Here is a 12,251-nt window from a genome sequence, read left to right on the forward strand (position 1 = left end):
GCCTAAGAACAGCCCTTAGCCATGGTATATTGGCCATATACCACAAACCCCCAAGGTGCCTTATTGCTTAAATATACCACCACTGCCAGCCAATCAGCCCCCCCCCCCCCCCCCGGAAGTTGTATCCCTGGCTACAGTACTTGAACAACACTGGACTTCATCCCCGTAGGATCATTTACTGTCATAAGCAACTTTATTACATTTGAAGCATTGTCATTATGTACAATTTACAAATAAGACCGTTGTCCAGTGTCCACAATCAGGTCAGGATGCACCAGGAATTTTAGGCTCTGTAGACCTTTGTTCCCTGGCGAACCCTGAGCAGCAGATGGAGTTCTCGCCTGCGTGCTCACAGCACATACGCATAGCTCTTATTACATCCTCGCACCTGCTCTCTATGTACTTGTTTGCTGGAAGACAAAGACAGTGGGCTAAGTGCGTGTAATTACAAGAAACCCAATCAGATATCAAAAGCTATTCACGTTAGAAATCAGAAATAGATTATGTTGTGGAAAACCCTCACCTTGTAAACACTTCTGAATTGCGCATGCTTGCTTCTGACAAGGATCTTTCTGTGGCATTTTACCACTATCAAGAAAACACAGACATGTTTGATTACTTGGACAATCAGCATAAACGATTAACCACCTGTACATATTGCAATTAGCCTACGATACTGAACTGTCATGATTGTATACCTGTTCGTTCTTCAAGAGCGATACAAACGTCCCCGGAATCCCGGGTGTTTACCAAATGTCGTCCGACTGGATTGGCTGCCCTATGGACTTTGCTGATTAAACTGCAGATAATTATAACAAGATTATTTTGTGATGTCTATAAATGTATTTTATGTTTGTGGAAAACGCACGACTGTATAAAAAGTGTAAGATTTTGAGGGCTAAGAGGTCAAATACTTTGGCACACTTATGTAGCTAGGACCACATGGGGGGATCTCGATTGCAGCATTCTCGCGTCCTCTCTCCTCGCCTCCTTTTCAAAACCCATTGGATGAGAAATCTACTGGTCCCGCCCCTATGATCGTCTCTTCCAATAGGTTTGAAGGAGAGAGGACGCGAAGAATGACACTTGAGATTCACCCATGGAATAATCCGCCTCCTTGCAAAACCGTACTGTTATTGATGTAACACACGCTTTGATAAGGAAGTAGATAGTTAACTCTAGTTTGTGGAGTTCGATAAATAGCTAGCTAGTCCTATAACATGGCAGTGAGCGCAGTTCACCTCGAATCAGATGCATTTTTGGTTTGCATGAATCATGCATTAAGTACCGAGAAGGAGGAAGTCATGGGACTCTGCATCGGAGAGGTAAAGTTACGTTTACTAGCAATTTAGCTATATAACTTTATCAATCAGTTTATTGGTCGCGTACACGTTGAGCAGGTGTTTTAGCAGATGCAGCGAAATGCTTGTGTTACTAGCGCGATAAATAGAAAACGTTACATGCATTCTAGTATGATTAATCCGGCTGTAATACACACTTGGTATGTACAATTTAATTGTGTATTCCAGCCTGATTAATCAGACTACATGCATTGGTATAGTGACACTTCATTGATTCGCTAACAACCCTACTAAGTATTCTGCTTTCTAAGTCACCTGGTTTGTTTACACAGGTGGACACCAACCGCATCGTCCACATTCACTCTGTTATTATTCTGCGAGGCTCAGACAAGAGGAAGGATCGCGTGGAAATCTCGCCTGAGCAGCTATCTTCAGCTGCTACCGAAGCTGAGTTATCCTTTGTGCAACATGTCTCATTCATGAAAAAACAAATCTCTGTCTTCTGGTGGTGTCTTGCAGGAGATCAGTGTGACAAAGTCAGTGTCATGGATGTCAGTGTGACTGGTGGAGGTTTCGTAGGATTCCTGGGGACACAGCCATTGTATTATTTTTGGTAATCCGTTTCCTTAGTATGAGCTACAGGTTGGCTGATATGACTGGACGGCCGATGCGTGTAGTTGGTTGGTACCACTCTCACCCCCACATCACTGTGTGGCCATCACATGTGGGTAAGAACCAGAGCACCCCTCTACCACATCAGTTCCACAACTTTAGTTTTCACTGTCATGGCAAACTGTTTCAGTTGGTGTGTCTGCATCATTCATTTTCTACAACAGATGTAAGGACACAGGCCATGTACCAAATGATGGACCAGGGCTTTGTTGGGCTGATATTCTCCTGTTTCATTGAGGATAAGAACACAAAAGTAGGGTTTAAATTACAGCAATTTGAAATATAGAAAGTCATTTTGATATACAAAGGGGAATTGAATGAATTCCATTATCATTTTCTCTTAGACTGGTCGAGTTCTCTACACCTGCTTCCAGTCTGTACAAGCCCAGAAAGGCTCTGAGTAAGTGTGCCCCTGTTTGGAAACCACTGTTTGCAGTGAAACTAATACCCTATCCAACTCTCTGTTAAACAAAATGAGGTGTTATTAGATTCTCGTTATCTTTTCTCCCCCATGCCTACTAATTAGAGGAATATTCAGTTGATTCAGTCCTTCTCAGAGCAGTTGTCCACAAAAAAGAAGCCATTTGACAATATCGGCACAAATACTGAATTGCATACCTGACCTGTGTTGGTAAAGGTACGAGAGAATCGAGATCCCAATTCATGTGGTCCCGCATGAGGCCATTGGGAAAGTGTGCCTTGAATCAGCAGTGGAGCTCCCAAGAATCCTCTGCCAGGAAGAGCAGGATACCTACAGAAAGATTCACAGGTATGTAGCCTCGCAAGCCCAGGGCGTGCGTTTATTTTGGTTCAATGTTTGCTTTGTTGTGACTGTACTGAACGATACGTTTTGCCAAAATGTTGCATGGAAACCTAATGTTAAATCACATTGAATTCTACGTTGGGCAGAAATGAGCGTTTGAATCAGGAAAGTTTCTTCTCGCAACCTCTACAAGTCAGAATGTAGAATAAAGTTATATTTTAATGTACTTTACCAGTTGTCTGTGCGGTTGGTCATATTGGCGGTAGGAATGTGAGACAATGTATCCACAGGAGAGTATAATTGCATCAACTTTTCAAAGCGCTGGTAGTGCGTTCGGATTTCTGTCACCTGCAGCATGTGCACAAGAAAAGACTACATGCACGAGACACATCCATCATTTCTGAGCTCGTGCGCGCGTTGACATGGTTGTTGTGCACATGCTTCAGTTGCTAGAGATCTGAAAGCACTACCAGGGCTTTGAAAAGTTGATATCCCCGCACAATTACCCCGTACACCCTGTATATAGCCTCGTTTTTATTTTGTCACTTTTTATCATTTTTTTTACTTTAGTTTATTTGGTAAATATTTTCTTAACTCTTTCTTGAACTGCACTGTTGGTTAAGTAAGCATTTCACAGTAAGGTGTGACAAAGTTTGATTTGATTATACTTTACTGTAGATATGTCTCACATTACTACCTCCAAAAGGACCGACCGTACGGACAACCGGTAAAGTCTGTCAAAATGTTGTTGTTTTTTTCAACATTCGTGAGCGGAAGATTTACTGTGTCAAACGCACATTTCTGACGGACGTAGAATTCAATGTCGGGTTTCCAGGAAATGCACAACGGTACACATCGTTCTTCAACAGGTACGTTTGGTGGCTGTGGCGCGCTGTGGCCTGATCAATATGGTGGTGACCATTTTGAGATCGCAAAACTCCTGCAGCACGCTATGCATAATTGCCCTCTGGGACACCATAATCACGTCATTCATCAACTGGTTGTTTAGTACAGTTCCATTGAATTTAACCTTCAACACTGTTCTGTCGTACTGAATGCACCCCAGGCTTCTAACGTTTTGTTCGAAAGCCTGTGGAAGTTCTCAGGAAGACAATAAAAGCGGTGGAGTCTTGATTGAAACTAGTGATGCATTGAATGTATTTGATTAAACTGGCCTGGGTTGTACCAGGCTATTGCCCGTCACATGAGCGGGTGAAGCCAGTGAGGGAGGAGCTCCCTGGTACCTCTTTTTGGTGTGTTTTGAGCCCCCCTGCAATTGCCTCTGCCACGCTGAACACATTTCCCCTTTGTCTACCATAATATACAAAATTGTCTTGCTGCACACACAGGACACAGGGAAGCTCATTGTGTATTGCTCATTGTTAATGGAATAATTGTAGTATTTCATTCCTTCAGCTTAACTCACCTGGATCCGATCACGAAGATACACAATGGCTCAGGTTGGTGTCATGTATTTGTTGACAACTGATATTTGATTGTATCAGCATGCACATTAATATCACAGATGGTGCATGTGTCTGGACTGCTTTCTCCACCTGACGTGTGTGTGTGTGTTTCAGTGTTCACTAAGAACCTGTGCAGTCAGATGTCTGCTGTGAGTGGTTCCCTGCTGCAGTGGCTGGAGGACTGTTTGGAGCAGAACAGAAAGAGCATCATTGAGCTGCAGCTGGAGAAGGAGAGACTAACTCAGGAGCTGGCAACCATGTGAGAGAGAAAGGTAAGGAAAATACTTCTGTTTTTGCAGTGCCGTAAATCTTCTCACACGAGGACAAGTGACTAAGGTAATCTCATCATGGTTAAGTGATCTGTGAGCGTGGAATTTTAACCACCATCTACCTGAATCTTTCTCCATCGTAACAAAGTTTTTTGCTCTGAACGCTTGTCTTTGCTTCCCAATGCCGCTGTTTCCTGTTAGGTCATGTTCTGTTTACTAATAAACACTACTGTATTTTTGAGACATTGTCACATGTTTTTTCCTTGGCACTGAGTATTGGATGTGTTTTTTTAAATTTTCATCAACTTATATTTATGTTATGAAAGGATGTCCCCATGTGATTTGCTCATATCCAGGTATTTGCTTATTAAATTATTTTTTTAAATGTTTCATGCTTCTTTATTTGTGCTCTTAGGTGTCAAAGGAGATGACTCATTCACTCTCTGATTACTTGTAGTTATGAATGTTTTCATGAGTTTATGGAAATGTACAGTGCATTTGGGAAGTATTCAGACCACTTTTTCCACATTTTGTTATGTTATAACCTTATTCTAAAATGTATTAAATAAATATTTTTCCTCAATATACACCCAATACCCCATAATGACAGTGAAAACAGGTTTTTAGAGATGTTAGCAAATGTATTACAAATAAAAACAGAAATACCTTATTTATGTAAGTATTCAAACCCTTTACTATGAGTCTTGAAATTGAGCTCAGGTGCAACCTTTTTCCATTGATCATCCTTGATGTTTCTACAACGTGGAGTCCACCTGTGGTAAATTTCAATTGATTGAACATGATTTGGAAAGGCACACACCTGTTTATATACAGTGCAAAAACCAAGCCATGAGGTAGAAGGAATACACCGTAGAAACCTAATGTAAGACAGGGTTGGGTCGAGGCACAGATCTGGGGAATAACATAAAATGTCTGCAGCATTGAAGGTCCCCAAGAACACAGTGTGGCCTCCATCCTTCTTCAATGGAAAAAGTTTGCCACCACCATGGCTCTTCCTAGAGCTGGCCTCCCTGCCAAACTGTGCAATCGGGGGAGAAGGACCTTCATCAGGGAGGTGACCAAGATCCCGATGGTCGTTCTGACAGAGTTCTAGAGTTCCTCTGTGGTGTTTGGAGAATCTTCCAGAAGGACAACCATCACTGCAGCACTACACAATCAGGTCTTTATGGTAGAGTGGCCCGATGGAAGCCACTCCTCAGTAAAATGCACATGACAGCCTGCTTGGGATTTGCCTAAAGTATCTCAGACCCTGAGAACCAAGATTCTCTGGTCTGATGAAACCAAGATTGAACTCTTTGTCCTGAATGCCTAGCGTCATGTCTGGAGGAAACCTGGCACCATCCCTACGGTGAAGTATGGTGGTGGCAGCATCATGCTGTGGGGATGTTTTTCAGCGGCAGGGGACTGGGAGACTAGTCAGGACAGAGGGAAAGATGAACAGGGCAAAGTATGGAGGCGCACAATTGGCCCAGTGTCGTCCGGGTTAGGTGGGGGGTTGGCTGGGGTAGGCCGTCATTGTAAAATAAGAATTTGTTAACTGATCCTTGATGAAAACTTGCTCCGGAGCACTCAGGACCTCAAACTGGGGCGAAGATTCAACTTCCAACACGTCAATGACCCTAAGTACACAGCCAAGACAACGCAGGAGTGGCTTTGGGCAAGTCTCTGAATGTCTTTGAGTGGCCCAGCCAAAGCTTGAAATTGAACCCGATCGAACATCTCTGGAGAGACCTGAAAATAGCTATGCAGCGACGCCCCCATCCAACCTGGCAGAGCTTAAGAGGTTCTGCAGAGAAGAATGGGATAAACTCCCCAAATACAGATGTGCCAAGCTTGTAGTGTCATACCCAAGAAGATTCTAGGCTGTAGTCGCTGCAGAAGGTGCTTCAACAAAGTACTGAGTGAAGGGTCTGAATACTTAGAGTACCGGTCAAAAGTTTGCACATACCTTCTCATTCTAGAGTTTTTCTTTATTTTGACTATTTTCTACTTGGTAGAATAATAGTGAAGATATCATCAAAACTAGTAAATAACACATCGTAAACATAGTAATCTCATGCCACTAGATATATAAAGGGTCATACAGTAACCAAAAAAGTACTTAAATTTCAGCTTTTTATTTGCTAAAATGTCTAAACAGTTTTTTGCTTTGTCACTATGGGGTATTGTGTGTAGATTGATGAAGCAAAAAAAACAATTTCATAAATGTTATAATAAGGCTGTAACGTAACAAAATGTGTAAAAATTCAAGGAGTGGGAATTCTTTCCGAATGCACTGTATTTCTATTCCAAAACATTTACCCACTCAGCTCCTGCAGAGTTTGAGTTCTATGTGAGGCTTTTGGTCGGATAACCTCAGAATGTGTTGGTTCTCATTCTGATAGAATGGCATTAGTAGGGGCAATTTGTAATGAACTATTTCATATGAAGGAGGGGTGGTGGAAGAGGTAGGATATCTGTTTGGTTAATACGGCATTGTTAGCTAAATTATGTTTCTTATGTGATTTTACATCTGTATTTTGGTGTATTAATTTTAGCTTATTTAGTAGTCAGTTGCTTAGTCATCGTGTGCCTTGTCATGCTTGTATGGTTTCTGTTTGAGGGATTAAACCCCCCCCCCACACCCCCAGTCTCACGTTTTTTTTGTTGATGACTCACTGTCTACAGTATTTGTGTCAGTTGAATAGAAGCCATACCAGTTCCAAATCTAGGCTACACCACATTCACATGCAGATGTATGCAGCTCAAATTGGGTGAGCAGTCATTTAAAAATGACTGGCTTTCAGAGTCATATTTCAAACATCTACATACATTTGATTTTTAGTGCAGGAATAGTTCTGCAAACTTCCAACGGCTCTCAACGGCCTGGTTTTGTGTGTACAATAGAAATGATGGAGAGATTTTATTTTTTTGATGCTTTGAAAAGATCTGACCGTCTCTGAGAGTTGCTATAGGAACAGCTCTGCCCATCTGCTGGAGTGGTTCAGTATTCTCTCTGTCATGGTGCTGCTGCATTCACATGAGCAGAGGGAAAGCAATTTCCTGAGAGACATATCTTCATTATGGTCTTATTCAATGATACCTCACGATGTTGAAATAGCCTTTAGTGAGGTGAAAGAGTTGCATTGTGAGAGGAACTGTAGGGGGCCCTGTTAGCAGTAATACCAACCAAAAATCAGTTACAAGCACAAGGCGTCATGCATGGCAGATGGTGTAGACAGTATTAAGGCCTATAAATGAGATGTAATGCCTCTAGAGCTGACTTGAAATCTGCCAATCTAAATGCTTTGACTGTCATCCTAATCACTATCACAATCATCCTCGTTACAGCCTCAATCATTCTCAAATGTTCTATGTTATTCCTCTATGTCGAGGCATAGTTCTCCAGAGATACAAGGATTCCTCATCTCAGAAATACAAACAAATGCATGGTTAAAAGGTACTGAGGTTGGACTTGGCAGATAACTGAAGTGAATATTATGTGCTGTATTCTCACTTGGCCTTGTGTAATCACATTTTCATCAACATCCCAATACACAGATGCTCTCATCAGTGATTCTCTGTGGATGGTGGTTCACTGCGCGTCATAGCATTGCTGATGTGTAATGTGGGATGGCATTGCCTGCATCGTTCACTGTGCATCCGAGACTCCAGTATAGAGATGGAGGGAAGGGGAAACCCATGATTCTTGGGAAATGGAGGTTGGGTGACAAGTTGATTATTATAAACTGCCGACCTGGAACTGCTGTAATTCATAGTGACTTCTGCCTCATCCCGCCCAAGGTTATATGGAACTGTAATATACTGTATTGTTTCAGAATAGATACATGACTGAAGTCATCCACCGTCAAACCTTTCAGATGACTTTTTAACATGCCACAGAGGGAATGCTGTTTCACGTGTCATACTCTACCATTGCCACAAATGATGCATTTAAAAAAAAAGAAGTTCATCAGACTAATTTCTGGTAGATTTATTCAATTACTGTTATTGCAATTTATTGCAGAGGGGAACATTAATTTGTATTTTTTTTAGTGGGTCTGTTCCAAGCAATAATTTCAATTGTATTGACCCCAGTTGGTGAGGGTTGAATGCATTTCAGGTTGGATATTTTATAAGAATAATTTAGTGGGTGCTTATACAGTGGGGCAAAAAAAGTATTTAGTCAGCCACCAATTGTGCAAGTTCTCCCACTTAAAAAGATGAGAGGCCTGTAATTTTCATCATTGGTACACTTCAACTATGACAGACAAAATGAGAAGGGAAAAAATCCAGAAAATCACATTGTAGGATTTTTAATGAATTTATTAGCAAATTATGGTGGAAAATAAGTATTTGGTCAATAACAAAAATGTATGTCAATACTTTGTTATATACCCTTTGTTGGCAATGACAGAGGTCAAACGTTTTCTGTAAGTCTTCACAAGGTTTTCACACACTTGCTGGTATTTTGGCCCATTCCTCCATGCAGATCTCCTCTAGAGCAGTGATGTTTTGGGGCTGTTGCTGGGCAACATGGACTTTCAACTCCCTCCAAAGATTGGAGATGTTGAGATCTGGAGACTGGCTAGGCCACTCCAGGACCTTGAAATGCTTCTTACGAAGCCACTCCTTCGTTGCCCGGGCGCTGTGTTTGGGACCATTGTCATGCTGAAAGACCCAGCCACGTTTCATCTTCAATGCGCTTGCTGATGGAAGGAGGTTTTCACTCAAAATCTCACGATACATGGCCCCATTTATTCTTTCCTTTACACGGATCAGTCGTCCTGGTCCCTTTGCAGAAAAACAGCCCCAAAGCATGATGTTTCCACCCCCATGCTTCACAGTAGGTATGGTGTTCTTTGGATGCAACTCAGCATTCTTTGTCCTCCAAACATGACGAGTTGAGTTTTTACCAAAAAGTTATATTTTGGTTTCATCTGACCATATGACATTCTCCCAACCTTCTTCTGGATCATCCAAATGCTCTCTAGCAAACTTCAGACGGGCCTGGACATGTACTGGCTTAAGCGGGGACACGTCTGGCACTGCAGGATTTGAGTCCCTGGCGGTGTAGTGTGTTACTGATGGTATGCTTTGTTACTTTGGTCCCAGCTCTCTGCAGGTCATTCACTAGGTCCCACCGTGTGGTTCTGGGATTTTTGCTCACTGTTCTTGTGATCATTTTGACCCCACGGGGTGAGATCTTGCGTGGAGCCCCAGATCGAGGGAGATTATCAGTGGTCTTGTATGTCTTCCATTTCCTAATAATTGCTCCCACAGTTGATTTCTTCAAACCAAGCTGCTTACCTATTGCAGATTCAGTCTTCCCAGCCTGGTGCAGGTCTACAATTTTGTTTCTGGTGTCCTTTGACAGCTCTTTGGTCTTGGCCATAGTGGAGTTTGGAGTGTGACTGTTTGAGGTTGTGGACAGGTGTCTTTTATACTGATAACAAGTTCAAACAGGTGCCATTAATACAGGTAACGAGTGGAGTACAGAGGAGCCTGTTAAAAAAGAAGTTACAGGTCTGTGAGAGCCAGAAATCTTGCTTGTTTGTAGGTGACCAAATACTTTTTTTCCATCATAATTTGCAAGTAAATTCATAAAAACCCTACAATAGGATTTTCTGGATTTTTTTCTCTCTCATTTTGTCTGTCATAGTTGAAGTCTACCTATGATGAAAATTACAGGACTCTCATCTTTTTAAGTGGGAGAACTTGCACAATTGGTGGCTGACTAAAGACTTTTTTGCCCCACTGTATTTGTCCTATTTTACACAAGTGTGTATTATACAACCGTTAATTGGAAATCTGTCCCTAAGATACCCTCGGCGAGTGGGGTCACGGTCGGGGTCACGGCCAGGATCTGCCATTATCAACAGCGACCCTTGAGAAATTAGGATTAAGTGTCTTCCTCTAGGGCACATGGACATATTTTTTGGGACTGATGAATACAGTTTTCAAAGGTTTGTTTATCTTTTCTTCTTTTTTTTCTCTCAATCTGGTATTGCTTTGGAATCCTTGTGTGAGACCAGTGGTCATGACATCATCCCATTTACAGTAGACAGCATATCTTTCCATCCCCCAAGGACTCAAGCATATGGCAGTGGTTTGATGGAAAGGTCAAGATAAAACTGAACTAATAATAACACGCATCAGCTGTAATTCGCTCTGTGGATGGAAATAAATGCATTGTCATAGCCCATTTGATGGTGCTGGAAAAAGAGGCCTTTCTCCCTAAGCACTTCCAATTGTTTAAAAAAGCCCTAGAAACTAGAGGAAAAACAACTGCAAATATGCTACAATACAACAAATATCTATGTCCATATGAAATAGATAATTTAAAACCAAATATTCACCACTATTACTGAAGCTTCATCTTGTGGAAATCCGGCAGTGCAAAACACATGCAGGTAGATTCCTCATCAATCCTTAGTTTTGGAGGTGACAATGGACAGGAGGGAGAAGTGGAGGAGAGTGTAACTTTTAAAAGAGCCCCTGTACACAAAAAAACATGTAATTTGCATAAAGGCATCTTGTTTTTAGATTTCTATGGTCCCTTCCATGGAAATTATGTTGATGGTGTTGACAATAATTATGATGATGATGAACATCACCAGAGAATAGTGGTCCTCGATTTCAAACAATGATATGACAATGGTATTTCCACAAGGGGGCAGTGCAAGCCTACTTACTGTTTACACATCAAGGGTCTTTTCTGCTGCTCACATGACATGCAGGAATGCAGGACGGAATTTTCATCACATAACTTAACACATTTAAAAACTTTTTCTTACTAGATCCTGTATGTTTAGCACATGTAGGTTGTGTGTACTCTCAAACAGTAGCTTTACACCAGAATAAAAGCGACAAAATCGGACTCAACCATCTGATTAGTCCTATGGACTAGTGACACTATTATTATTAAGCACCTCTGGTTGTGGAGGATGTGAAGATATAGAGAAAGTGACTTTCCACCGCCATCATAGCAGATCCCTTCCCATAATTTCTGTGTTTATTACTTCTGGCAGAAGGGCACTTTTTATTGAGTGTGAAGAGAGGAATGGAGTGTGAACTGTAAGGCTCTATGAATCAGAGAGTGTAGGGAGGGCAGGGTAGGGAATGGGAGCTGTGGTGGAAGACCAGCCCCTGATGGGACACAACAGGTCTAGAGCTACAACAGGGAGTATCGGGAGGCTGGCACACAGGTGCATTTCTGGCTTCAGATGAACAGTCACGCACCAGATAGTGACAGTGCTTAATGACTATCTCTGAAATAGACAGGGGCCGATCAGACACTGTCCTCTGCATGCACACACGCAAACGCACACACACACTGCTCCTAAAGCTCCTGAACACACACACACACTGCTCCTAAAGCTCCTGAACACACACACACACACGGCTCCTAAAGTGCCTAAACACACACACACACACACACACACACACACGGCTCCTAAAGTGCCTATGTGAAAACCAGAAGCCACTGGCAGCTTAGATTAAAATAAACTTTACCTATCCCATGCAGACCCGGCACCAAGATAAAGTGACTAAGGGGGCAGTTGAAATCGGAGATGGGTCACATTTTTGGGGAGTTCATACATTGTAATTAAATGTAATTCTGCTTATATCACACTATACAACAAACAAAGTTCAAATGCAAAGGCTTAGAGATCATTGAGTGACGATTTCATGCCAATCTCCACTGTGCTACACACTGAAGCAAGGCCGTTTTGTTAATGAGTCTACAGGATAGATAGGCCGTTTGTAACAGGCGAAT

General features: G+C 42.0%; 2 protein-coding genes across 2 annotated transcripts; one reads left to right on the top strand and one right to left on the bottom strand.

The window, feature by feature from the left end:
* Window positions 1-170: 170 nt before the first annotated feature.
* cmc4 (C-x(9)-C motif containing 4 homolog (S. cerevisiae)) lies at window positions 171-929 on the bottom strand. The gene is made up of 3 exons (XM_020466216.2): window positions 699-929; window positions 524-588; window positions 171-410 (listed from the first exon to the last, which is right to left on the bottom strand). Exons 2-3 carry the CDS (start codon window positions 579-581, stop codon window positions 265-267), a joined length of 204 nt encoding a protein of 67 aa, XP_020321805.1. The 5' UTR covers window positions 582-588; window positions 699-929; the 3' UTR covers window positions 171-264.
* A 125-nt stretch (window positions 930-1,054) lies between these two features.
* Window positions 1,055-7,115, top strand: LOC109874101 (lys-63-specific deubiquitinase BRCC36-like). The gene is made up of 8 exons (XM_020465875.2): window positions 1,055-1,325; window positions 1,634-1,752; window positions 1,938-2,029; window positions 2,138-2,226; window positions 2,318-2,373; window positions 2,611-2,742; window positions 4,153-4,196; window positions 4,317-7,115. Exons 1-8 carry the CDS (start codon window positions 1,221-1,223, stop codon window positions 4,463-4,465), a joined length of 786 nt encoding a protein of 261 aa, XP_020321464.1. The 5' UTR covers window positions 1,055-1,220; the 3' UTR covers window positions 4,466-7,115.
* The last annotated feature ends 5,136 nt before the right edge of the window (window positions 7,116-12,251 follow it).

The sequence above is a fragment of the Oncorhynchus kisutch genome, linkage group LG29 (genome assembly GCF_002021735.2).
Source record: "Oncorhynchus kisutch isolate 150728-3 linkage group LG29, Okis_V2, whole genome shotgun sequence".
NCBI classification, from domain to species: Eukaryota; Metazoa; Chordata; class Actinopteri; order Salmoniformes; family Salmonidae; genus Oncorhynchus; species Oncorhynchus kisutch.

What these genes read in the sequence shown, in the direction of transcription:
- cmc4 (XM_020466216.2), bottom strand. Translation starts at nt 581, where the DNA reads ATGCCACAGAAAGATCCTTGTCAGAAGCAAGCATGCGCAATTCAGAAG. An exon ending in AATTCAGAAGTGTTTACAAG is followed by an intron (nt 411 to 523) that starts GTGAGGGTTTTC and finishes TTTGTCTTCCAG; the next exon opens with CAAACAAGTACATAGAGAGC.
- LOC109874101 (XM_020465875.2), top strand. Translation starts at nt 1,221, where the DNA reads ATGGCAGTGAGCGCAGTTCACCTCGAATCAGATGCATTTTTGGTTTGC. An exon ending in TCAGCTGCTACCGAAGCTGA is followed by an intron (nt 1,753 to 1,937) that starts GTTATCCTTTGT and finishes CCTTAGTATGAG; the next exon opens with CTACAGGTTGGCTGATATGA. An exon ending in TGTGTGGCCATCACATGTGG is followed by an intron (nt 2,030 to 2,137) that starts GTAAGAACCAGA and finishes TTTCTACAACAG; the next exon opens with ATGTAAGGACACAGGCCATG.